Consider the following 23,858-nt stretch of genomic DNA (forward strand, 5'->3'; position numbering starts at 1 on the left):
CGATGTTATGTGCATTCCATGTCGCAGCTGAGAAGACCGCACCAGCGAGCGAGCTGCGGGGCAACACCTCGCTCATTGCAGGCTGCTGGAGCACCTTGCCAATGAGCGCAATGGTGGATGAAATATACGGCTATGCTATATTCCATAGGGGATAGGGGCCATCCATTTTCTACTCACCCTAAAAGTGTCATCGGAAAAGCGAGAAAGATAACCCAGGAAACGCGTTCTACCTTCTGGCAGTGGTGGTGGTAAATGAGGTAATTCAGTTGCTGGAGTAGTCACGGGAGACGTCATCCTTCTCTGGCATACTTCGTACTCCGTAACAATTGTGCAAAGTACCTAGGTACCTATAGATAGGCGTCCTCCCCTGCAGGGCCAGCAAACTGCAAGGCCGAGGTTGCTATGACGGGGATAGCTATACAAGGTAATGATATTCTTATCCTGTTCTGCAGGCACCCGATTCTTCCGAGCTCGTTCTTCCCTTGCTCGCTTTCGTACGTACAAAGTACGCGCTTGTTACTGTACCTGGTACCTAGTAAATCCTTACTTATGCTGTATCTTGGCTCGGGGCACAGTGGAGCAAACAGATCGATTTAGCCTGCTACAACATCATAGAATACGAACACTGCCGCTCCGGTCGATCTGTTGATTTTCACTGCGCGTTCTTCGTATAGCTAGGCTTTTCTGTTAACGCATATATACCAGGGCTATACTCTAATAATTCAAAAGATCATTTCCCCTAATCATTTGCCACAGTTCTCTACAAGTACTCACTCTCCCTGCTTTACACAATTGCTCCCTTAAAGCACCACATACAAACCGCAATATACAAATCACGATGCTACCAATTTCTTCTCCCGCGGCCCTGCTCCTGCTCTCGCCGCTCCTGTCTGTCGCCGCCCTCGTCACTCGACAAGTTCCCATGACGGCCGACATCTTCCACCTAGCAGCCTGCTCAAACCACTCCTCAATCCTGTACTTCGCCGACAACACCTCTCCCCATCCCGCAACCCCCCCAACCGACACCTACACCCTCCCACCCACCGAATGGAATGAAACCTATACGAGAGGCTTAATCCTCGAGGACTCATTAATCATCACTATAAACGCTGATGCGTACACCAAGCCAGTGGATGAGAAAATCGGGAGAGCGATGTATGCTGATATTGAGAGCTGTAAGGATACGGGGTATAGTATCTTAAATTGCTTCAGGGGCGCGGAGGAGGTGGTTTGGGATGGTGATGGAGATGAATGCGTTGGGGAGTTTTATTGTACTAGGGTAAGTCCTTTTGCGCTTCTGTTTTCGATATTTAGGAAGAAGGTTGCTAACGGTTTACGATTTCTAGGCCATGCAAGCTGTTTGTTAGGGATCAGAAGCTATGGGGAAAGGGATCTTAGTAATAATTTACTCTCAACGCTAAATGGAGCGTGTTACGCCTATCTACGACGTTCAAAGATACAGATAATCTAAAATTAATTAATAAGAGATATCGATTGTTGGCGAAACATTGGACGAACATCCGCATGCAAACCATCACAGAAGATATAAACACTACCTCCACTATCATGCAACGACTAAAGTACAGGGTGTAGCATGGAGACTTCAAGCATATTAACTCGGATAATATATGATTTTGCGATAGTGAGTGTAAAAGGGGGAGTTAATTGACGGAAGTGTAGCAGTTCGAACGCCCTTTGTGCAATAGGCCCGAAGCAGGTTCCTAGGAGTACCGTTGGCTGGCGACTGTCCTGATAGGGATGCCGAATTAATAGTTTTCGTGATGAAACATGAGTAATGATGATGGCCCCTCCGAGACCACTTTTGGGGCCGCTTCGCCCTCTAAGGGATTAATAATAATGAGTATTTAGTCAATAACTCCTCTTTCAGCCCTTTCTTTCAGGTGTGTTGAATTCGACCAACGATGACTTCTGAGATATCATAGTGTGGGGCAATCCTTTTATCAAGTTAGGGCCTACGGATGTGCTTCTTCCCGCTTCATGACCTGCCAGTTGGCATTACTGGCGAGCTCCATACCGAAATCCACTAGGAATGTCCATTCAGCTGATATTTGAAAGGAGGTTTGGACTTTTCACGTCTAGTTTTTGAAACATCCCGACATGATTGATTCCCTCCTCAATCCAGGTTCCCATTTCGTCATCTAACTTGAAGCCCCATTTCTGCCAGAATTTCGTCACTTGTTCTTGGGCATGAACACAAATCAGGCCGTTCCATTTGGGTACTTCGTCGGCGCTTGAAATTCCCATTTTCTCCATACCCATGCTTGTGATTGATGGGTTGAACAAGGTCGGGTTTTCTTGCGCCCAGTTCATTGCGCTACTCCCGAGGAGCTTAGAAATTCCTAGACCTCTGAATTCCTTCAATACCGCAAGCCTTCCAAGCTTGATATATGGTTCTTTACCATCGTGGTAGGTTGTGGCTCGATCAATAATGTATGGTGGAGGACCAGATGACTCTCGTTCGGAATCGGTTTCAAGGGCATCGGCCGCGTAAGAGGAGCCGGGCATTGGGTGTGAAGGATGCGGAAATGGTACAAGACGGATTGTGCCAATTGGCTGAGACTTCGTCACGCTTTGCTTGTTTTGCGTGATATTGCCCTTGTCGTCTCTTTTCTCGGGTTCAGTTGTGGTATTGATCGAAGCATAAACAACCTGGGGAATATAATCGTTAGTGAGGGCGATGATATGACAGCGAAGGAGTACAGCGAATGCTTACCCAATGGCATGCTCGGGCATCATCCGCATCGAACTCGTTTTGTAGCGCAACGCCTTGCTCTTTAACAAACACCTCTTCCCTAACCTCCATCGCATCCAAGAAAGTCTTTGGGATGTGGGGCGGCTGCTCGGATGGTTTGCGCTGGCGGTCATATCCAATGAGATTCGACGGCCCGAGAAAGGTAATGAAGGGCGTTGGAGCCATTGTGAAGGTTACAGAGCTGCGCTGAATTTGAAGTATGATCTAGTTGTATATTCCGCACTTGCTGCGTTGTGGAAGTAACACCACACAAGAGCTGATGGCTTCGAGGCAAACAATAAGCGTTATCTTTGGAGTAGCGATCCCTGCTGGATGTCGTATTTTGGTTGATCTATAAAGCTACGCGGCCGAGCTACCAGTAGATATTAATAAGTACTAGGACGAAGTATGACTCGGGGTGTCCGTTGAACACTCGAGTATCCCCAGGGAGAAAAGAGACATCTTCCAGGGTACAGTACATTACTGTTCTCTGCAAATAAAGTAAAGTACTTATCAAGATAACAAAAATAGGTGCTACTTACTGTACGTACTGCACTACGTAGCCACTTGCTTGTTGCACTTCGCAGTCGTCTGTCCACAGCATCTGCAAGGCTGAGTCGGCAGTAAGTCCACATGCCCGACATCCCAGGCTTCAACCAATTACCGCCGTGATCCTCGAAGCGAATATCTTGGAGCTCTCAATCGCAAAGTGTCCTTTGTGGTGGCGACAAGGATAATACTCCCCAAGAAACTCCATTTCCTCTTGGTTTTACAAATGCAAACTGGCACTTGAGGCTTGTGGCCAGATTTATGCGGGCTGCTTTTTAGGCTCCATATAAACGTGTCCCCTTCCTATTCTATCGCCATTACCTGTGTTGCTTCATTCATTTAGCAGCTCTTTCTGCAGTGTACAACAACTAATTGACCCAACATGGCGCCTCTGGGCCCCCCATTGAGCAAGATGCTCTCCTCGCCCATCCTCTCTCTACTATGCCTTGTCTACCTCTTCAGCTCGACCGCACTGGCTGCATCGGCAGTTCTGGGAGTCGACCTAGGCACTGAATATATTAAAGCAGCTCTCGTCAAACCCGGAATCCCTCTCGAAATCGTCTTGACGAAAGACTCGCGGCGGAAAGAGGCGTCCGCCGTTGCCTTTAAGCACCCGAAGAATCCAAAGAAGGGTGAATTCCCTGAACGACTATACGGCTCCGACGCTATGTCTTTAAGTGCCCGATTCCCGGGCGATGTGTATCCCAACCTCATGACCCTTTTGGGCCTGCGAACGGACGATCCAATAGTCAAAGATTTCTCTTCACTACATCCAGCATTGCAGATCGAGGCAGCAAAGACGAGGGGTACCGTGGCATTTAAAAGCGGTGCATTTGCGGCAGACGAGGAGGCATGGACGGTAGAGGAGCTTTTGGCCATGGAGCTCCAGAGCATACAAAAAAACGCCGAAGCGCATGCAGGAAAGGGCAGCCGGGTCAAGGATCTGGTTGTTACTGTGCCTCCTTTTTACACGGTGGAGGAGAGGAGGGCAGTGGAATTAGCGGCTGAATTGGCTGGACTTCGGGTCCTGGAGCTCGTGAGTGACGGACTAGCTGTAGGCCTGAACTACGCTATGTCACGGCAATTCAAGAGTATCAATGAAGGTGGAAGTCCAGAGCGCCACATGGTTTTTGACATGGGTGCTGGTTCTACAAAGGCTACAATCCTGAAATTCCAGGGACGAACTGTGAAAGACGTTGGAAAATTCAACAAGACAGTCCAGGAAGTTCAAGTTCTGGGGAGCGGCTGGGATAGGACACTAGGCGGTGATGCTCTGAACGCGGTCATTGTGGACGACATGGTCGCTCAATTCGTTGCTTCACCCGCTGCAAAAAGTGCCTCAATAACTGCTCAGGCAGTCAAAGGACATGGACGAGCCACGGCCAAGCTGCTAAAGGAAGCCGAACGATTAAGACATATTCTCAGCGCCAATGCCAACACTCAAGCTAGCTTCGAGAGCCTTTACGAGGATATCGATTTCAAGTACAAAATTACTCGGGTACAGTTCGAGAAGCTCTCCGAAGCTCATGCGGCACGTGCCACTATTGCATTGGAAAAGGCTTTAGACATGGCAGGTCTCAAAATCAAGGACCTTGACTCTATAATTCTGCACGGTGGCGCTATCCGGACTCCTTTTGTTCAGAAGGCGCTCGAGAATTTTGTTGGCTCCACAGACAAAATTAGAACGAATGTTAATTCCGACGAGGCTGCTGTATTTGGCGCTGGATTTAAGGGTGCCGGCCTCAGCCCATCATTCCGTGTGAAGGAGATCAGAGCTTCAGAAGCTGCCATGCACCCGGCCGGCATCAAATGGATTAACACAAACGAGAAACTGCAATATCAAAAATTATGGCAACCAACTTCGTTCTTCGGGGCGGAAAAGCAGTACACTTTCAAGAACCAAAAGGATTTCTCGATCGACTTTTATCAGCAAGCTCCATCATCGGAAGCCACTGAAACCTACACAGAGCAGCAACTTCTGACATTGACAACTCAAAATTTGACAGAATCGGTCGCCCGTCTTAAGGACAAGTTCGGGTGTTCCGATGCCGATATCAATCTTAAGCTCAGCGCCCGTCTTTCAACTAGCAAAGGCCGGGTAGAGGTCCTTAAGGTAGTCGTTGATTGCGAGGTTGAAGAGACAGAAGAAAAGGAAAGTGTTGTTGATAGCGTGAAGAATATGCTTGGCTTTGGGAAGAAAGACCAAGCTCCCCTTTCTGAAGAGGAAGATGAGCTTGTCGAGACCATCTCCAGCTCTTCCGAGTCTGCCAGCGGCTCAACGTCGACTGCTTCTGCCTCTGCATCTCCGTCAGCAAAGGACACCAAGGATGCGAAGACTAAAGATTCAAAAGATGCAAAAGGAAAGATGATCAAGCGTTTCGAAATCATCCCAGTGAAATTCACAATTGAGTCCAAGGGGCTGCCTCAACCATCAGCGTCCGACATCAAACGCATGAAAGACCGGATTTCTGCATTTGAAGATTCCGATCGAAATCGTCAACTGCGAGAAGAGTCCCTCAATCAACTCGAGGGGTTCACATACAGAGTAAGAGATTTATTGGATGACGAGGAATTCGTCGCAGTTTCTACAGCTGATGAACGAGCCAATCTTGAGGCCAAATCGAAGGCAGCGAGCGAGTGGATCTATTCGGGCGGCGTAGACGCCAGCCGAGAGGAGCTGAAGGCCAAACTGAAAGAGATAAAAGATATTACTACGCCAATTGAGATGCGGAAGGAAGAAGCTGTGACACTCCCAGAAAAGCTTAAGCAGCTTCAACAATCTCTGAACCAAACACAAATTATGATTGCCGGTATTACCAAGCAGATCGCGAACGATACGAAGGCTCATGAGGCATTCAGCGCTTCCAAATTAAGTGCTGCCAGTGCCACCGTTACTGTCAAACCATCCGCGAAGGTCGAGAATGACTTTGACGATCTAGAGGATGAGCCGGCAACAACCACTGATGACGAACCGCTTCCCGAGGAGACTATGGCCCCTCCAGTGTATAAAACAGATGATCTCATCAAGCCCCAAAAAGCACACGAGGTAATATCCAAGTGGCTTGCCGAAAAGCTCGCCAAACAGGACAAACTCGCCATAACCGCTGATCCTATCCTTCTCACCAAAGATGTAGCGGCAAAAGTAAAAGAGCTCGAAGATATCCAAGTCGACCTCATCATGAAGAGCATGAAGCAACCCTTCAAAACACAACGGCCCACCAAGAAAGCCAAGAAGGCTAAGAAGCCCAAGAAGCCCAAGTCGGCCTCTCAGTCAAAGACTGCTTCAGCGGCCAAGGCCGAGAACACCCTCGAGCTCAATGACCAGGGCCAGCCTGTCTTCAAGGTGGGCGAGGATGGAAAGTTACCTTCTGAGGAGGAGCTCCGCGCATTTCTCGACAAGGAGATGGCTGCGGACGAGGCGAGGAAGCTGAAGGAGGAGTCTAATACGAATGGGGATGCGGCGAGTAAGGACAAGGAGCCTGAGCCGCCGAAGGAGCATAAAATAGACGAGCTATGAAATAGGACATAAGACTAGATAGAGATTTTGTTTGCATTTAAGCGTTTGATCAATATTGCTACTACCAATTTTGAATTGTTTGTCACAACCTACCTAACCTCGTGGTTATTACATCTGAGCCTGGCATTTCCTAGGTAAGTTGTCCTTTTTGAACAACTTAGTCGCCTACCACCATAGCCCTAAAGCCTTTCCTAAGGGGCTTCAATGAACAGTTACGTTTGCGGCATGACTTTTCAGAGCAGAGTTCCACAGAGCTCCTAGCTACTATTCTCATCACACTTCATCTCCACCCACATAGGATTGCCTCGATTACATCATGGGCATGTATTTTCTTCCAGGCAGGTTTTGCAGCGGATAAACAGCGGTCCTTATAGGAGAATAATGACACATTTTCCTCCTATGCCGATCCTATAGCTATTACACTATCACCATAAATTATACTGTTGAAATTGCTATGCAGTGAAACAAATGTAGACAAGGCATCGGGTACAGAAATAGCTCATATCGAGTTTTAGTGATACACATTTCGATTACTTACAGAGACAACCTAGAAAATATCGTTTCAAAGACCGCACTTTCAGCTTCAAGTTCACCTAGTCATCATCCCCCTACCAGATTCAGCGGAGAAGATATGAACCTGAAGTCCACGGCCATCCTCCACCAACTCAGGCACTAAGCTCAAAGCACCCTGAACCCCCATTACCTCCAAGCAACTCTTCACCGTCTCCTTAATATCATCAAATTCTTCGCACGAACTAATATCATTACGTTGCACACTGAGAAAAACCGGTAAGTGCAATTGCTCATTGAGAACGTGTGTTGCATGTAGTCGCAGTTCTGACGGTGTGGCCGTGGCGCCCGGCCCTTCAAGGAAATGGAGAATTAATTTGTTCCGGATGGTTTGGAGGACATCATCGACCTTTCGCGGAGGATTGTATATGTGCTGTCTGTTTTCAATGTTTGATAGGAGTGTTTGAGAGGCAGTGGAGTAGGATTGCGGCCTTATACTTAAAGGGGGGTGTTGGGGTAGTGTGGTGTTGAATGAGACGGGACTTTGTCCAGACAATCCTGAATGTGGAGATGCCTGGGGATGGAGAGGCCCATGTTGAGGGAGATTTGGATTTGCAAATGTGGGTAGGGCAGCGGGAGGGGATGTAAGGCCAATCGATGCTCCTGGAAAGGATGGTCCTGAGGCAGGTTTGTGCCATTGTGATTGACCAGGCGAATGGCTTGTCATAGAGCTCATCTCGAGGTTTCCCGAACCAGAGCGGCTCGAGGAAGTACAACAGTCGCTGCGCCAAGGAAAACAATCATGCGGTTGATAACGTAGAGCCACCCTAGGTTCAGATTTTCCATTAGCATTGTCCATCTTAGCCCCTAAATTGCGGAGGAGCCTTTGAGCAGTTGTCTCTTTTCCCTGGCCTGCCTTGAAGTGTTTTCGTGAGGTTGGATTTAATGGTGTGCTGCCAGGTTTCACCATACTTGATGAATCGATAAACCCGGAGAACATTTCTAGAGCCGTCTAGATATTGGTTTGAATAATGTCAGTCATATATTTCTGAGGGAGAAATGAATCCACCGGGATGATGATTACCTCAAAGCTTGGCTTCTGCCACTGGCCGTTGGCCATGTAGTCCATGGTATTCCTTATAGACTCATGGACCCCTCGATCTACAGCCCCATTCGCAATTAGGAGCTCAATTGTCTTCTCGGATCGAACGCGCAGTGTTTGTGCCAATCTCCCCTCCCGGCCAGGGCCATTATGGTTTGCAAATGCTCGTTTCTCGCGCTTTTTGCATTTCTCGCTCCACTCTATTGCGTTCCTCAATGGAGAGAATCCAAGTGCCAGATTAACATCCTGGCCAGCATCAATTAGGGCTCGGCAGATCTCCAAGTTGCCGTTTGCACATGCCATCCGCAAAGCTGTCGCGCCCAACTTATCGATTTTATTTAAACAGCTCTTGTCCGCCATCTGACTCAATATGTACTTAGCTGTTTCCTCCAGGCGACTTCCAGTAGCATAAGAAGCCCAGTGGTTACAAGAGAGTGCATAGAGGATATTACCTCCAGCCCCTGGCCAGCCCCAGAATGTCACATGCCCGAATCCAAGGCGGGGAACCTCTTCGAGGAGGAATCTAAGGCGAGAGATTGGAATATCTGGCCAGCTCCGCATCAAGTTCATTGTTGCTGTGTTGCCCCCCAAACGCCCGCTTATATAATCTTTGTCGGCTCCGTGTTCGAGAAGCATAATGGCAATATCGTATAGTCCCAGGGAGACAGCTATCATGAATGGCGTCCATGACGACGCTTCAGTCGAGCCCACCCCATCAACATGGCAGCCAATTTCAAGAAGCCGTTTGGCAAACTCTGGGTCCCTCTGTCGCGTAATGCAGCAAATTTGAAGTGTTGTGAACTTATCAGTCCAATGCTCGGTCTGGGGTGTGACCAGGCCTTTTTCAATGTACATTTCAAAAACTTCCCTGAAACCCATTACGAGTGATTCGAGTACAATGTCGCTACCACTTTCTTTGAAGAACCCATTTCGATTCCCAATATCTAAGCGATTGAACAGATACCTTAACAGTGCCGGTTGATTATAGCGCCTCGCTGTTGAGAACATAGCCTGGACTTCGATTGGTGCAGGCTTTTGGATACTTAATATGATATCCATAGTGCGCTCAAGAGCTTCAGGAAGCTTTTTATCGCCATGTCGAAACCGCCGCGGTAATTGGTATATGGTGCTATTTGTCGCACTTTCCAAAGCACCTTGCCAATTATACGCCGAGGGTGTAGAATCTTTCAGGCTGACGATCCAGTCTTTGAGAGCTTCCAAGGCATCAGGGAAATGCATGGCAGCTGCAATTATTATGGCTCGGTTGACATTCTCCTGGTCTGGCTCATCAATTGCCCTTGTTAATGCGCGAACCAGGTAGATATTGCGATGCCAGACAGCCCAGTGCAACGGGGTCCCGACAGCCCTTCCAAATATGAAGTCATCCATTTCCCCCTCGAATGCCTCTAATACGGCGCCGTTTTCTAAAAGGAGTTCCAAAAGGTCGTCGATATGCTTTGGGTCTTCAAAAGAGACCAGCCAATGGAGCGCAGAAACCGTTCCGATTTCTGGAGGATGCGCCGTCACGCCATTTTTGAGCATCACTCTACTGCCCTCATAGTCTCCTGCACGGAAACAGTCGATAAGGCGGTACATCTTCTCATCGGGCGGAGATGGTGTAGCCTCGAAGATCAAATGGGATTGCATTAGCCACTTGTGTTTTTCTGGATATAGTAAACGGAGACTCTCCGCAGCATAGTATGATCCATTTGATGCCGCAGCTTCAAGCCACTCTGGATCTAAACCGTCAACTTCTAAGCCATGCAGTTCATGAAAGCGGACCACGGTCCCTTTGGCATAGGCAGAGTCTAACTGGCATAGCCGGATCAATATCGCACAGCAATCCTCAGCACGTTTCGTTACTGCCTGGAACTGGGGGCCAGATGTAAATTGAAAGAGAAGCCACCCGGTGTAGCGAGCCAGCTCTAATGTTGAGTAGGCTGAATGTAGAACGGCTTCCAAGCTATTGACAAGGGATAAAAGGATTGAAGGCTTGAATACAAAAGGAACAAATTCTTCCGGGTATGACGAACCTAACTACGGGTCTCATGTCAGTGTATAAAATATAAGTGGGTGTTAGCTAAGAAAATCCGAGGTACCAAACGACTAAGGCGACAGCAATAATTAATTCGAGGTGGGGAATGCTAGAAAATATAAAATAAGGGGATGAGGCATCCCCCGCAAACGGGCACAATTAGGCTTATAAGATGAAACAAGATTTACCTCTTCCATAGTTATTAATGGCTCTTCCGAAGCCCAATACGCTTGATCATCATCATTACTATTTAGATAATCATCATCAGCGGGCTTCGATCGTTCCGCAGACCTCGCTAGACATTCTGGTATATATACTCACGTGGGTATTATATTCTCCTGGCCCTGAGCTAATATAAATATCACCCGGCCCAGGTCACGGCTTGCTGGGTCATTGCAAAGGGTGCCTTCGACTATGGAAGGAAAGTATGGCGGGTTATCCTGGTGTTTCGTCATGAGTTGCAAGACAATTTGTGTGAAATCTTCGTGCGATTTCGCCCGAGTTACTATCTCACTGAGTGTACCGGGGCTTCGTAATCCAAGGGTTGCTATTGAGATCAAAGAAAACGGGTTTGGATTGTTGCTGAACACGCGCCACGCAGTAAGGCCAAAAGAATAAACGTCTGTTTGCTTCAGACCTTGGACGGACAGAGCTTGGTCAACTTCTGGTGCGCTCCAGAGGAAAGTGCCGCCAGGGAGTCGGTGGTCATTCCTTGTGATATCAGGGTTAATCACGGAAAGACCAAAATCAGCAAGCCGTGCAACATATTTCCGATGCTGGTGTCGGCAGATGAGCACGTTTTCCGATTTGACATCTCCATGAACGATGTTGCACCCATGGAGCGCCTGGATCCCACGAGCAACATCAAGTAGCAAGACTCTCGACAACTCCGTTCCCAGGCATATATCTTCCTGAAGAGTATCTAGCGTACCGTACTCGGCGTACTCCACCAGCAATACTGGCCATGCCAATGTGTGGTCATCGTAGTCTTGCTGGAAATCTAATCCAAAAAGACTAATGATATACTCACAATCTCTTAGATGAGGGTGCAGCAAGACCCTCAATTCCTGGAGCGTGGTCTCATAATATTCCCTGCAGAACGCGCCTATGGCGTCCACCTTCCCTCCAGAAGCAAAATTTGGAGTCTTGAGACAATAGACCTCGGTATTAATAGACCGTCCATCGATAGCAGTGAAGCCCAGGTCGGATTCATCGAATGGGCTAGCCCAAACGGCAAAGTGGTGGCCCATACCTAAAATGGGACATTTCGGAGAAAATGCAACGTCGTGAAGAGCGGCCACATTGGTGAGAAATGCTTTGAAATTCTGTTGGTTGTTATTGTTGGTTGTATGCCGAAGAAATATGCACAGAATTCTTAAGAGGGGCGGAAAGGTAGGACACGATGTGACCTCCGAGATACTCTGTAGCGGCTGAAGGCGGCTGTCGCCATTGTTACTTTGCAAAATGCGCTGTGAGGCTGCAAGAGTTGAATAGTCGGGTTCGTAGACACCAAGAATTCCTGGGTACAGTATACGTTCGCCCATCCTAGCTTTTAGCAGTAAAGAATTTTGAGCTCATAATTTCGAGCGTATAATTTCGAGCATGAAGCACATAAGATATCTGAATTCCATATGCAGGAACTCGGAGACGACTTCTTCAACTATGCGCTGCTTTATTGCATTTGGAGGCAAGGCTGGCAGCCCAGTAATGGGATTCGTTGGCTGCCCAGCCACATTGCATTGCAGCAGCGCCAAAAGCGACGCCATTTGGCTATTATGGGTATCAATGTGGGTTCTGGCCATAAAAAGCAAAATATCGGGCGACATCTAGAGCTCAGAAGGCTTTGTTAAACATGGGGTTTGCATGTCTAAACGTCGAAATCGCTCACTTCTAGGCAGGATTGTAGAGCCTTATTCCAATTCCTATGATACTGGGTTTTAGGCACGGCAGTCTCGCAGAATACTCACGACCTCCCAGAAAAAGCCCTGGCGCAGATTTTCCTTATAGTCTGCGGAGTCGTACTCGTCTTGACTAAATCCATCGAGTTTCTCGAAACTTCCATCGAGACATTTCCTGACCGCCGTCATATATCGCTCACCCATTGACACGCCGATGCCTGGTACTACCTTCTCCAGAAGAAATGCCTTGAAATCATACCCTGGCGGGGGGCTGCTGGGGTAATATCTGGACATAGTACGCCAGGTTGCAATCTCTAAAAGCATAGTGCCCAGGCTATAAATATCGTGTATAGCACGGTAAGTCACAATCTCCTTGCCTCCAAAACCTTGCACTTGCGGATGTCGATATATTGCCATTTTAGCTCCAGCAGCACTACGGGAAGAGTCAACATTGGGGTCGTCAGGACGCGACAAAGCGAAGCCGGTAAAATAAGGATTATCCAGGGAGACCGGGTGTTGGCAATTGCCTTGAGATACTTGTGAGTTGCCAGGGAAAAGGAGGATGTTATAGGAACATATGCTTTTGTGCAGCCACCCAGTTGCGAGGAAAGCATGGACAGATTCAGCCAAGAGATAGGCAAGACGAAAACGGTCACCGAGATAAGGCGTATTATAGGGGTATTTGGTTATAGTCTCGTAGAGCGACCGCGGCACTGAGACTTGCTGTCCGCTCGAAATATTGGGAAAGCGAAATGTAAGGCCAAACCTGCTGTCGGTATTGTCTTCAACGTAGCCTACGCAATTGAGAACTCGAAAAGAATCGGATCTGGGTTTTTCTTTTAGCATTTGCGCCAATGCTTCAATTCGAGCTTGTAGAATTGCTCTCAAGTCCACGTCTTCTGCTCTGTTGCGTCGTAAGTCATAGCGGAGCCACTCAACCACCATAAAATCCGCGCTAGAGAAGGGGTTGTTCTGCCGTGGTCGTGCCCATGAACGAAGATCCGGAGCTGGGTTTGGAATCGATATCCGATCTGGAAATTCTAGATACTGAACATCAAGGAGTAGATGCGGAGAGGGTGGAGTAGGTTGGCCGGATAATGTAAATGCCTCTGCGCTGTCACGTCTCAAAGCCGAGCTCATCGCTATATATGTTTGCCTTAGGTCTGACAACCCAATATCCGTCGTCTGTAGAAGGCCATCAGCGGCCCTCAAGCTGCCTGTATTGACGAGCTCGTCCGCAAGTGTTTGGGCTATAATGGGGCCCTCAAGAACCGCGCCTCCCAGCACAGGGAGCATTTCGTAGAGAGTGTTGTTAAATTCGGTCAATTCCTGAACCAGGTCTGAGAATCTGCTCTGGTCCTTGACTGCCCATTGGACTTTTCGGAGGAGCGAACTGCTCTTCTGAAGCCGTTTGACCATATTTTGTTGCCTCATTGATTCTCTTTTGATGACCGATAACTCAATATGTCGCACCTCGCCCACTTCCTGCAATCCATATCTCTCACAGAGCTTGTCTCGATCTCCTAACAGCCCATTGATCTGAATGAGAGTGTTGACCACCGACTCAAATATAAGCTTCGGCATATGATTAGGATCAAGACCACCCGGGCTACAGGCTTTGTGGGACATCCCCCAAAAGATGAAACGGTTTTCTTGGATCTTAAAGCGCCAGTAATGTTTGCCAAGGGAATTACCCATAGTCCGCACTTGGGAAATTGTTGTATACGTGATAGCGCCGCTAGTAAAGACTTGAGCTGGAAGGGTCAGGCCAGCCATCGCCAGGCCCGAAATACTGGCAGGATCCATTATGGCGGAGTTGTTGTTTGTGATGATTGGGGATTGTACTTGGATGTGCGTCTCTCAAGCCTTTTCCAACATTAAAAATGAAAAGTTACGATATGTCTCAATGGTCCCTTAGCCATGTGCTCTGGTTCCAGCTCGTTCAGAGAGCCTGGCGGCCCTGGCCAGACTTAAGGGCGTAGTCCGTCGCCTGGCTACGCCTGGTGCGGCATAATCCATTTGACGCCATGCAGTTATTAATAGTTGAGCATATAATTGCAGAGAAGATGGGGTTACAGCGGCGGGCCTAGCTGAGCAGGAGCTCCAATTGTTTCAGCCTCGTTGGGGAGGCGGCTATAGCTTGCATGTGACGAAAGTGCATATGGTGTCGGTGCCTGCGGCTGAAGAATGGCACGGAGTGCAGACCATGCAGACTGCCTGTAAGTTGTCCCAGAGCATCGATATTTGTGACTGAGAGTTTGGCGCGCAAAAAGTTAATCAGTAGAGACAAGTGCAGTTGATTTTGTGACCGCTTCGCTCAGCCAGTCACCCCATTGTTCACTCCTTACTAGGGGCTTGCTCCAACCTCCCTTCTCTATACTGAGGAATGGCAGTTGACCTATGCCCTGTATGTGAATTTCCCCGGCAGAACGGTAATTGTACAGAATTAATGGGAATTGTGGCTCCCCGTGATCTTCAGTAAACGCGGCATAATTTGAGGACGACCATGGTCTAACCATGGTTGGCACAACGTTGGCCAAAGCCGTTGCCACAACATGCTCCGCCATGGCTAGCTCCAGGAGCACTATATCTCGATAACACAATATATTTCAGACCTTGGAGCCTGAATTTGCCGAGATGATAGCAGGATAAGATGCGAGTAGGTTGTCTATGACACCCAGCACTCTCCCTACCCCTTACTTAACAGTGAACTCTTCTTTTTTAGGCCGCTCCCCAAATATGGTACTTCCGACGCGGACCTCATCACTGCCCATCATAATCGCGCCCTCAAAATCCTCACTCATACCCATACTTAACTCTAGTTTCCTGCCTCCCAGTTCCTCCTTAAGCTCTGTTTCCAATCGATCGCGCTCCTCCTTCAGTATCCTGAAGTCTTCGTTCTCCTCCCCGGCTTTCATCTCCTTGCTTCGCGCGATAGCACCAATGGTCATCAGTCCGAGGAGGTTTAAGTGTGGACAAGTGCTTAGGACATGTTTTGCGAGTGTGGTGGTTTCAGAGCCTGGGGTGGCGCCGGATTTGGCGGCCTCGCCAGATGTGTTGACTTGGATGTGGATGTTCAAGGGAGCGAGGGAGGTATGAGTGGAGCGGCCAAGGGAAAGTTGAGTGGCTTTCTTCTCCGAGTCAACTGAGGAGACGCACCAGAGGTTCGAGATGGCTGTTGTAAGGGGCTTGCATTTATCTATGGATATGGATTAGCTAGCTGAAAGTAGGACAACGGATAAGGATCCCCGTATTAAATTAGAAGTGTATCAGCGACTGAAGATATAATGAATATAATACAAAAGTGAACTGTGGCAGATGAGATGATAGTAGAGCGGGCTCTGATTTCCCATAGGAGCGAATCATTCTCAAAGAACAACGCTTCCTAGGAGTAAGGTCTCTTAACGAGCCTTAAGCGTGACAAAACAAAACCATAGTCTGAAACTTGATGAATACCGATTTGTAGATCAAAAGATAGGAGCCGTGAATGAGAAGATATGAACGCCGTCGCTCTCCAAACCTGGAAAGAGGAGAATACGGGTCACGTGCCACACAATACGGCCAGAGTGATCCGCCTGGTGGATACAGTAGACACTTCATAAGAAATCATACTGTAGCAAGGCATTATGCTTCCCTCAATATCCCCGCACGATGCCTCCTGCAACTCAAAGCTGCACTTGCAGGACGCCCATGGCAAGGCCCGGTAACCCCGCCTTACCTACCACCGGAAGGGAAATACGCAAGTAGATCACCACACATGAAGATACACACTTACTACTTTGCAGTCCACCAATAAAATGCCACTTGATATCTTTTGGCAGCATCTCTGCCTTCTCCATCAACTCTTGAGCATAGTTCTCTCCAAAGTGCTCCTGTTTGGCTTCCTGATAAAGAGCCAGAATGTCGGCCGCGGGCTTCAGCTTCGAGACGGCCACTGTTCTCACCTATTCACACATCAGTCTATGGCAACTTGAAGCGGAGGGGAGGAAGGATACTTTACATTCCGGCCATTTGCAGCTTTCACAACCCGCTGGGAAACGGACTGCAGCGATGCGGCCAAGGAAGCAGCGCGAGCGGGGTCGATTTTCATATTGGGTTGGTCTTCGTGATTATCGCTCATCATGTACATTTACAGTATGCAGTGTGCATCCACCCTTTCGTGCGGAGTGAGTAGGAAATATGATAAGGGGCGGAGGCCGCTTGAGCCGAGCGGAGCGCATTGTGTGACGAGGAGCAGCGTGACACGTGATACATCATGTGATCTGGCCCCGTCATTAATAAACTACCAGATAGAAAGTACATACTAGTAACTTAACAGAAGATAGAGAGTTGCCTAGCTACTGAAAATGGTAAAAGGAGCGTGAAAGGATCGAATCATAGCGGACTTGAGTCAGGACGAATAAGGTACTCAGCATCTCATAGCGCAGACGAAGTACACCAGGTAACTAATAATAATATGTACAGTACTTCGAGCGCCGGACTCGTACAGCTAACCAAGAGAAGGCTGTGGGAAATGATCTAAAAGATGGTACTTCGTATATTACTCCGTGTAAAGCTTGGAACTGCAACTACAATACTCCGTAGTAAGTAATTAAAGTCCTCCCCTTTTTCTTCTCCACCTTGAAAATAAATGAAGCTCTGGAGCCTGGGCTCTGGGGGTCCAACAGGAGGATCTGACACCGGGGGCTATTCTACGCCGTCTCAGATCCTTCAGGGGCGTGAATCCCCTGTGGGACGCTGAAACAGCTGGGCTGACCTGCTTAGCGCTGCTGACCCAATGGGAGCCGATATGTGGCGAGCCGATGGTGGATAAGGACAATATACAGCAGGATACGGAGGCAATGACAGGCGATCATAACAAGCCCGTATCCCACAATTTCCACCACCGAAGTTGCACCAAGTTGCACCCAACAGCATATTGTGTGCCGGGATGCCCAGCCACTGCTCGGTATTCCGCCACCTACCGGGATGCTATTCCTAGCTCCTGGCAGGGAGAAAGAATAAATTGCTGCTATCCGGACCCAGTGTAGTAGTAGTAGTAGTTTAGTACTGAGTAGTACGTACAGGACTTCGAGGGTTCGTACTCCTTCGATCGTCGAAGACTACCAACGCCAACGCCAACTCCACAGTTCGGTCATCATCGACATTCTTTCCCTTTTTCTATCCCTTTCACTCGCTCCGCCCTTCCTCTGCTTGTCTTGCTTGTCCTGTGTGCTTCGTGTGCTCAATTATTATTGCCCTCCCCGCAGAACGCTTGACGCGGTCCATTGTTTCCCCTGGCGAATCCTCGACATTACTACCATTCATTCACCTCCGCTCCATTCACTAGCCAAAAGAGTCAATTGATTGACTTACTTTCTGTCCCTTCTTTCCTTTCTCTGGCAGCGTCTCCACCACGTCTCCACCACGCCTCCCAGCTGCACTCCAACTTTGCAGTCGGAATCAAAACCTCCCGCTGCTAGCAAACCACCTCCTCCAGATCTTCGAAGCAGCCTCCGAAGGCTTGCAACTTTCACTCCCCCCCTCCGCTCGCTGATCAAATGTCTCTGCGGTCCCCTCGTTCACCTCGTTCACCAACAGACTTTTCTCGCCGCGGTTTCCAACCCCTCTCTAATACGAATGAAACCAACATGCCCTACGAAACCGATATTCCTCTGACCACCGTTCGCTCGAATGCCTCTACCGGCGCCCGCAAGCAAGGCGATGGCTTAAACTCATCGCACGACCTTGAGAGTTCGCCCTCATCGAAGGATGACGAGAAGAACGATTATTTCAGGAGCGGGATGAAGGGCAGGCGCCCCGGCCAGAGACCGACGAGGGCGGTTACTGATGGCGAGGAAACTTCAGTGAACAGCATGGGCAGATTCTACAAGAAAATCATTGAATTCTCCATCGTCACTCGCTACTTCGTGTACGTGCTCCCGGTGGCACTCGTGCTTGCGGCACCCATTATCTATTACGCCGTACAGAAACCCAATGCCAAGCTCACCACAACTGGCGTAAGGGTATATCTATTCTTCCTCTGGATAGAGATTGTCTGGTTATCACTTTGGGTTACAAAATTGTTGTCCAAGGCAGTTCCCTGGTTGTTCATATTCCTTTGTGGGGTTGTGAGCTCAGGAACTCGAAAATACGCCCAAGTCTTGAGAGCCGTCGAGATGCCGCTTAGCTTGGTGGGTTGGGCAATAACATCGTTGGTTACATTCACTGCCCTAACTGGAAACCGTATCAATAATCGAAACCCTGAGGATAACCCGCGCTGGATTCTGGTGATGACCAATCTGTTGCTCCCCGCCCTGTTTGCAACCATTCTCTTACTCGCCGAGAAGATGATAATTCAGATCATCAGTATACATTACCACCGCCGTTCATTCGACGCGAGAATCAAGGAATCGAAGCACACCATCCATCTTCTAGGCCTTCTTTACGACGCATCGAGGACCTTGTTCCCTATGTATTGCCCCGAATTCGCAGAGGAGGATTATGTTATCAATGCCACAATCGAGTCCCTTCTTGGCAAATCAATTGGTCCCTCGGGCGCTGCTACCCCACTGAAGTTAATCGGAGATATTGGACGCATTGGAGATAAGGTCACTTCTGTTTTTGGAAACATTGCATCTGAGATCACTGGCAAGCAGGTCTTCAATCCCACTTCCGCCCATTCCATCGTGATCGAAGCTCTGGAGAAAACTAGGTCGTCTGAAGCCTTGGCAAAACGATTATGGATGTCGTTTGTCGTCGAGGGCAAGGAATCTTTATCCTTGGACGATATCCGGGAGGTCCTTGGGCCATCTCGGGCCGATGAGGCAGAGGAGGTCTTTGCCTGTATCGATAGTGATGGGAACGGTGATATCAGTCTCGAAGAGATGATTTTGAAAGTCGTGGAGATCGGAAGGGAACGAAAGGCCATTGCTACGAGCATGCGAGATATTGGACAGGCCATTGGTGTTCTTGACCAGATCCTGGTTACCGTCCTCCTAGTTATCACGATATTCATATTCGGTATGGCCTACCTCCCCTCAATCTCTCAAGGTTTACTAACAACATGTAGTCGCATTTCAAAACACTAATTTCGTCACAACGCTTGCCACAGCCGGGACAGCTATTCTTTCCCTTTCGTTCGTCTTCGCTGCCACTACCCAGGAGTTCCTTGGAAGCTGTATCTTCCTTTTTGTCAAACACCCCTTCGATGTTGGCGACCGTGTTGACATCACCGGACCGGAAAAGGAATACCTGGTTGTCGAACAAATATCTCTCCTGTATACATTGTTCAAACGCATTGACAACATGAAGATGGTGCAAGTTCCCAACATTGTCCTCAACAATCTGTGGATCGAGAATATCACTCGTTCCAACGCAATGAAGGAGCAACTTGACATGGCCATCTCCTTTGATACATCGCTTGAGGACCTCGCCCTTCTACGCAGCGAAATGGAGGCTTTTGTGACACATCCAGATAACGCCCGTGACTTCCAACCTGATCTGCTACTTGAGGCTACAGGAGTTGGAAACATGGATAAATTGCAACTACAGATCGAGATCCGTCACAAATCAAACTGGCATAACGAAACGATCCGTGCTGCTCGGCGCTCGAAATTCATGTGCGCGCTCGTCCTCGCTCTTCGCAAAATACCTATCAATGGCCCAGGAGGCGGCGGCGACGCCCTTGGAGGCCCAAGTAATCCGTCTTACAGCGTAGCGATCAACGACGATTGGGCAGCTCAAGCAAGAGAAAAATCAAAAAAGGACAAGAATGAGGCACGATTCATTCCCGTCCCTCCCAAGACCGACAGTGATGATGCCTTAGTTGGAGAGGCAAAGGCAGCTGAGGCCATCAACTCTCGCAACCCAGTCGCTGATGCGGCGCACCTTGATGCTGGCTGGTCCAGTGGAAGGGGTGATCCGACTGTCCATCTTCCCCGAACCAGCGAGGAGCGGGATCGCACCGGTGAAGTGGGAGGGCTCGACGGAGGTCTGGCGCACCGCAAATCTTCCCGTGGGCGCCGAAAGGCCGGCGACACCATCCCTCCTGCAGAAGTTCAAGGTCAACCAGCCCTCGGCGTGACGGCTGCTAGTCCAACAAGGTCAGGTTATGGCGGACGAGGTGTCGTGGACGAGGAGGCGGAGTTGGGACTCCATCAAACCAATTCAACGGGACCATTATACTCGCGGGGGTATGATAGTTCGGAATATGTCCGACAGCAACAAATTAACCGCCCCACATACCTAACTTATCCTCCCACTCAACAGTCGCAGCCGGAAGGTCAAGGAATGCAACTACACCCACTTTCAAGCTCGCCGTCCGGTAGACAAGCTCCAACAGGCGGACAGCAGGGCCAAGGACGACAAAGGGACTTGACTCCAGGTGGTAGACCTGGTGGCGGTCCTGCACCTCCAGCGCAGTAATATGAATGTTGAGATTGCATAGCAATGAATGACCTGATGACACCTACAGCTTAAGGCCAGAAGCACAATACTGGCACACTATTTCACTCATGGCATTTTGTTAGGGATATGAGGGTTTATACCGGAGTTCAGCATGGAGAGATAGAGTAGATTACCGTATGTTGTGTAATGTAAAATAGATCGGTGATGTTACCGAAAAATCAAAAAGCTCAATACAGATCATGAGAATTGATATACCGCTCACTGTTAGGTACATACTTTAATGTGAAAGGAAACGCCTACTAGTCAACCTATGCCCAAACATATTTTAGGCCGAAGGTAGGTATAGTTTGGTCGTCCCTCATGAGTACCAGCGTTCCTACCGTCAGTTCCTTCCAATATCTCTCGTCGTCCCTCTAGAACTCCCAAAATATCTTTTGGCTTTCTTATCGAAGGCCGTGCGAAGTATACGACACCAAGGTAAAATAACTAGAATGGTAAGGTGTACTTAGAACCCAGGCTTAAGTAGGATATAGTAGCAACGAACGAGGGCTACCTACTTTTGTATAACTTTTATCTGCCAAATTCTCCCTAGGTTGTATTTTGCCTTGCGATGATTTTACTAAACCCAAACGTTCGTTCCAATTCCCCATCCATACCTAGATAGTATCAAAAATAGAATACCTCATCTCCTATCAAACTTCTTCCGTTATTGAACCCAGTTACCAAATCAGCAACCGAGCAGCTCCTGCCTCGCACCAATATTCGGCCACTACCTACAAATTACATTCACCGCCCCCTTTTCGCTTACAAGAGGCGACGACAACAACACGCTCTACAAAACAACAACAACAAAAAAGTAAATAGATTAAAAAGAATTATTTAAAAAAAAAGAAGGCCACCGGCCGGACACTCCAAGGGTCCCTGCACGCTGCTTACGCACTACCCAGTTCATCGTTGAAGTTCGCAACTCTCCCCGAAACACCCAGTAACAGATGATGGATTTCGCTTTCACTACGTCCAGCTCAACTGTGCTTAGGGTTGAAGGTAAGCGCACGGCTCTCCACCAAGCAGACCACTGAACCACAGGGGCTCAGGGCGTTTTTATTTTCTTGTATAAGGCTTAAAGGCTGTTATATAGTACGGGTTCGGTTATGGGGGGGGGAAGGTGCAACCCACCGTGAGAGTAGCATCGAAACTCTAAATGACCCGGGCTTCTATGCTAGCATTGTATAGTCTTATATTTTCATTTGTAGAGCAGTTGCTTCTTGGTTGTAGCATGGACAAGGCTAGTGAAGTCTTTATACCACTGTATATGCCTCGTATTGCTACACTTCTTTAGTCACGATACATACCATGGAACAGAACAACAGCATACCAGCTATCAACTTATGCCCCCGTCGAATTCCGCTCATTCTCGTCTCTTCGTAAGCATAGCAGAGGAACTATACATCCGCTTATCCACAAGCCATCAACATCTGCCTCAAACTTTACCTATCTGGAGGTCAGACACAGCCTCTCCTAACCTAGATACCCTCGCCAACTTCTCAACATCAATAACAACCCCAATAGGCACGTGGTCACTTCCACCTCTCTCCTCAACAGTCTCCAATATATCAGCATTAACCAACGCGTCGCGCTCCACAACTCCACGACTCACAATCCCTAAATCAACTCTATCACAACTCATTCCCCATTGATCAGCTCTCTCCCCATGGTAGCTATACTTCTTCAGCTGGCCCCTAATCCAGCGGAAAGTATCTACACCTCCCATCCCGTTGGGGTTATCACCCGAGAGGAATTTTCTGTTAAAGTCTTCCCGATTCCGCACATGTTCAACGCCCAAGCGAAGATTGGGAAACCCATCGATACGCTGAGGAGCGATATTCATGTCGCCGATGAGAAAGACGTGCCAGCCATCCTTTTGATAGGTCTGGACTTGGGTTAGCATCCGTTTGTAGAAACTCCTTTTGAAATCACGGCGGGTGCCGGATATTTCACCCGTGGTTGGGGACCGATAGGGGTTGGTGGTCCCGTTGGGCCAGTATCCGTTGATTACTTCCAGTTTCCAGCATCCTACTAGGCTTTCCCTTCTCCTTTCACTGTCACCTGTGGAATCTTGGTTTATGATCTCAGTAATGAGGACGCGACCTTCGAGGTCCCATTCTACACCTTTCGTAGTTACCCTCTTCTTTGCTTCCATAGCTTTCTCGGGGATGCCGCCGCAACATTCCAGATCCTTTCGTACCAACGAGCAAACACCATGCACTCGTCCTCCGAACCCCTTTGCATTATACTGATCCCTAGGCAATGACAAAATCACATAATACTTTGGACCAACGGTCTCATTCCCCCTCCCATCCTCCTCAAAATTAGCAGCCTTCTCCAGGGCCTTTTCCATTCTCTCCTTTTCACTAGGAGCAATCTTAACCTCCTGGGGACACACAATATGCGGCCAATGGTGCCTCTTTAAAAACCCTCTCATGGGCGGTATTCCATTTCCACGTCGTCCCTCCTCTTGTTCCATCCTCTCATCCTCGGAGTCATATAATTCTCCATCCCTTTTCTTCCTCGAAAAAGTAGTGCTGAAAAAAGATGTGATTGTCCGCATTGATTTATGGAGGAGATGTGTAAGTCCATTTACATTCCAGGACAATATGTTAATCTCTGTGCTCTTATCTCTCATGCCTACTTCTTCTCGTCTTTTTTCATCATCGCCGCTTTTCTCAACAACCTCCCGTGAGGATGCATGGGAAACTTCCGAAAAGCGAGGAGTAAGAGCAGAAGCAGAGGTAGAAGAGGTAGCACTGATACCGTCACGGGATACAGGCCTTTTCCTTTTTAAAGCCGGAGGACTGATTGATCTTTCAAATGTGCTGATCTTACGCTTGGTGGTGGATGAGGTGGAGGGAAAAAATGGGGGTGGTGGCCCTGATTTCGACTGCATCTCTTCTCAAACCCCCGTTTTAGACATTTCGAGAGAGATGTGCATTTCCGTCTATGGCATAGTAGTCTTAATGTGCCGCAGTGAGATAAATTGCGAAGATGAGTACTGATAATAATAGATAGGAAGTAGAGTTCTGGTGTGTGGATGAATGACGTCCGTGAGC

General features: G+C 48.5%; 8 protein-coding genes across 8 annotated transcripts; 3 read left to right on the forward strand and 5 right to left on the reverse strand.

The window, feature by feature from the left end:
• Nucleotides 1-838: 838 nt before the first annotated feature.
• Nucleotides 839-1,367, forward strand: BP5553_03743 (uncharacterized protein; the record flags this gene model as incomplete). The annotated part of the gene is made up of 2 exons (XM_032012366.1): nucleotides 839-1,279; nucleotides 1,347-1,367. The coding sequence occupies 2 exons, from the start codon at nucleotides 839-841 to the stop codon at nucleotides 1,365-1,367; spliced, it is 462 nt and encodes a 153-aa protein (XP_031872059.1).
• A 606-nt stretch (nucleotides 1,368-1,973) lies between these two features.
• Nucleotides 1,974-2,938, reverse strand: BP5553_03744 (Uncharacterized protein; the record flags this gene model as incomplete). The annotated part of the gene is made up of 3 exons (XM_032012367.1): nucleotides 1,974-2,044; nucleotides 2,088-2,670; nucleotides 2,735-2,938. The coding sequence occupies 3 exons, from the start codon at nucleotides 2,936-2,938 to the stop codon at nucleotides 1,974-1,976; spliced, it is 858 nt and encodes a 285-aa protein (XP_031872060.1).
• Nucleotides 2,939-3,683: 745 nt separating this feature from the next.
• BP5553_03745 (Actin-like ATPase) lies at nucleotides 3,684-6,818 on the forward strand (the record flags this gene model as incomplete). Its single annotated transcript, XM_032012368.1, has 1 exon — nucleotides 3,684-6,818. One exon carries the CDS (start codon nucleotides 3,684-3,686, stop codon nucleotides 6,816-6,818), a length of 3,135 nt encoding a protein of 1,044 aa, XP_031872061.1.
• Nucleotides 6,819-7,407: 589 nt separating this feature from the next.
• On the reverse strand, nucleotides 7,408-12,009 carry BP5553_03746 (uncharacterized protein; the record flags this gene model as incomplete). Its single annotated transcript, XM_032012369.1, has 4 exons — nucleotides 7,408-8,340; nucleotides 8,413-10,467; nucleotides 10,654-10,711; nucleotides 10,787-12,009. The coding sequence occupies 4 exons, from the start codon at nucleotides 12,007-12,009 to the stop codon at nucleotides 7,408-7,410; spliced, it is 4,269 nt and encodes a 1,422-aa protein (XP_031872062.1).
• Nucleotides 12,010-12,402: 393 nt separating this feature from the next.
• On the reverse strand, nucleotides 12,403-14,169 carry BP5553_03747 (uncharacterized protein; the record flags this gene model as incomplete). Its single annotated transcript, XM_032012370.1, has 1 exon — nucleotides 12,403-14,169. The coding sequence occupies one exon, from the start codon at nucleotides 14,167-14,169 to the stop codon at nucleotides 12,403-12,405; it is 1,767 nt and encodes a 588-aa protein (XP_031872063.1).
• An 890-nt stretch (nucleotides 14,170-15,059) lies between these two features.
• BP5553_03748 (PLP-binding barrel) lies at nucleotides 15,060-16,483 on the reverse strand (the record flags this gene model as incomplete). The annotated part of the gene is made up of 3 exons (XM_032012371.1): nucleotides 15,060-15,562; nucleotides 16,139-16,307; nucleotides 16,364-16,483. 3 exons carry the CDS (start codon nucleotides 16,481-16,483, stop codon nucleotides 15,060-15,062), a joined length of 792 nt encoding a protein of 263 aa, XP_031872064.1.
• Nucleotides 16,484-17,993: 1,510 nt separating this feature from the next.
• Nucleotides 17,994-20,769, forward strand: BP5553_03749 (uncharacterized protein; the record flags this gene model as incomplete). Its single annotated transcript, XM_032012372.1, has 2 exons — nucleotides 17,994-19,365; nucleotides 19,415-20,769. The coding sequence occupies 2 exons, from the start codon at nucleotides 17,994-17,996 to the stop codon at nucleotides 20,767-20,769; spliced, it is 2,727 nt and encodes a 908-aa protein (XP_031872065.1).
• A 1,462-nt stretch (nucleotides 20,770-22,231) lies between these two features.
• On the reverse strand, nucleotides 22,232-23,695 carry BP5553_03750 (uncharacterized protein; the record flags this gene model as incomplete). The annotated part of the gene is made up of 1 exon (XM_032012373.1): nucleotides 22,232-23,695. One exon carries the CDS (start codon nucleotides 23,693-23,695, stop codon nucleotides 22,232-22,234), a length of 1,464 nt encoding a protein of 487 aa, XP_031872066.1.
• Between the last annotated feature and the right edge of the window lie 163 nt (nucleotides 23,696-23,858).

The sequence above is a fragment of the Venustampulla echinocandica genome (genome assembly GCF_003357145.1).
Source record: "Venustampulla echinocandica strain BP 5553 chromosome Unknown scaffold_1, whole genome shotgun sequence".
NCBI classification, from domain to species: domain Eukaryota; kingdom Fungi; phylum Ascomycota; class Leotiomycetes; order Helotiales; family Pleuroascaceae; genus Venustampulla; species Venustampulla echinocandica.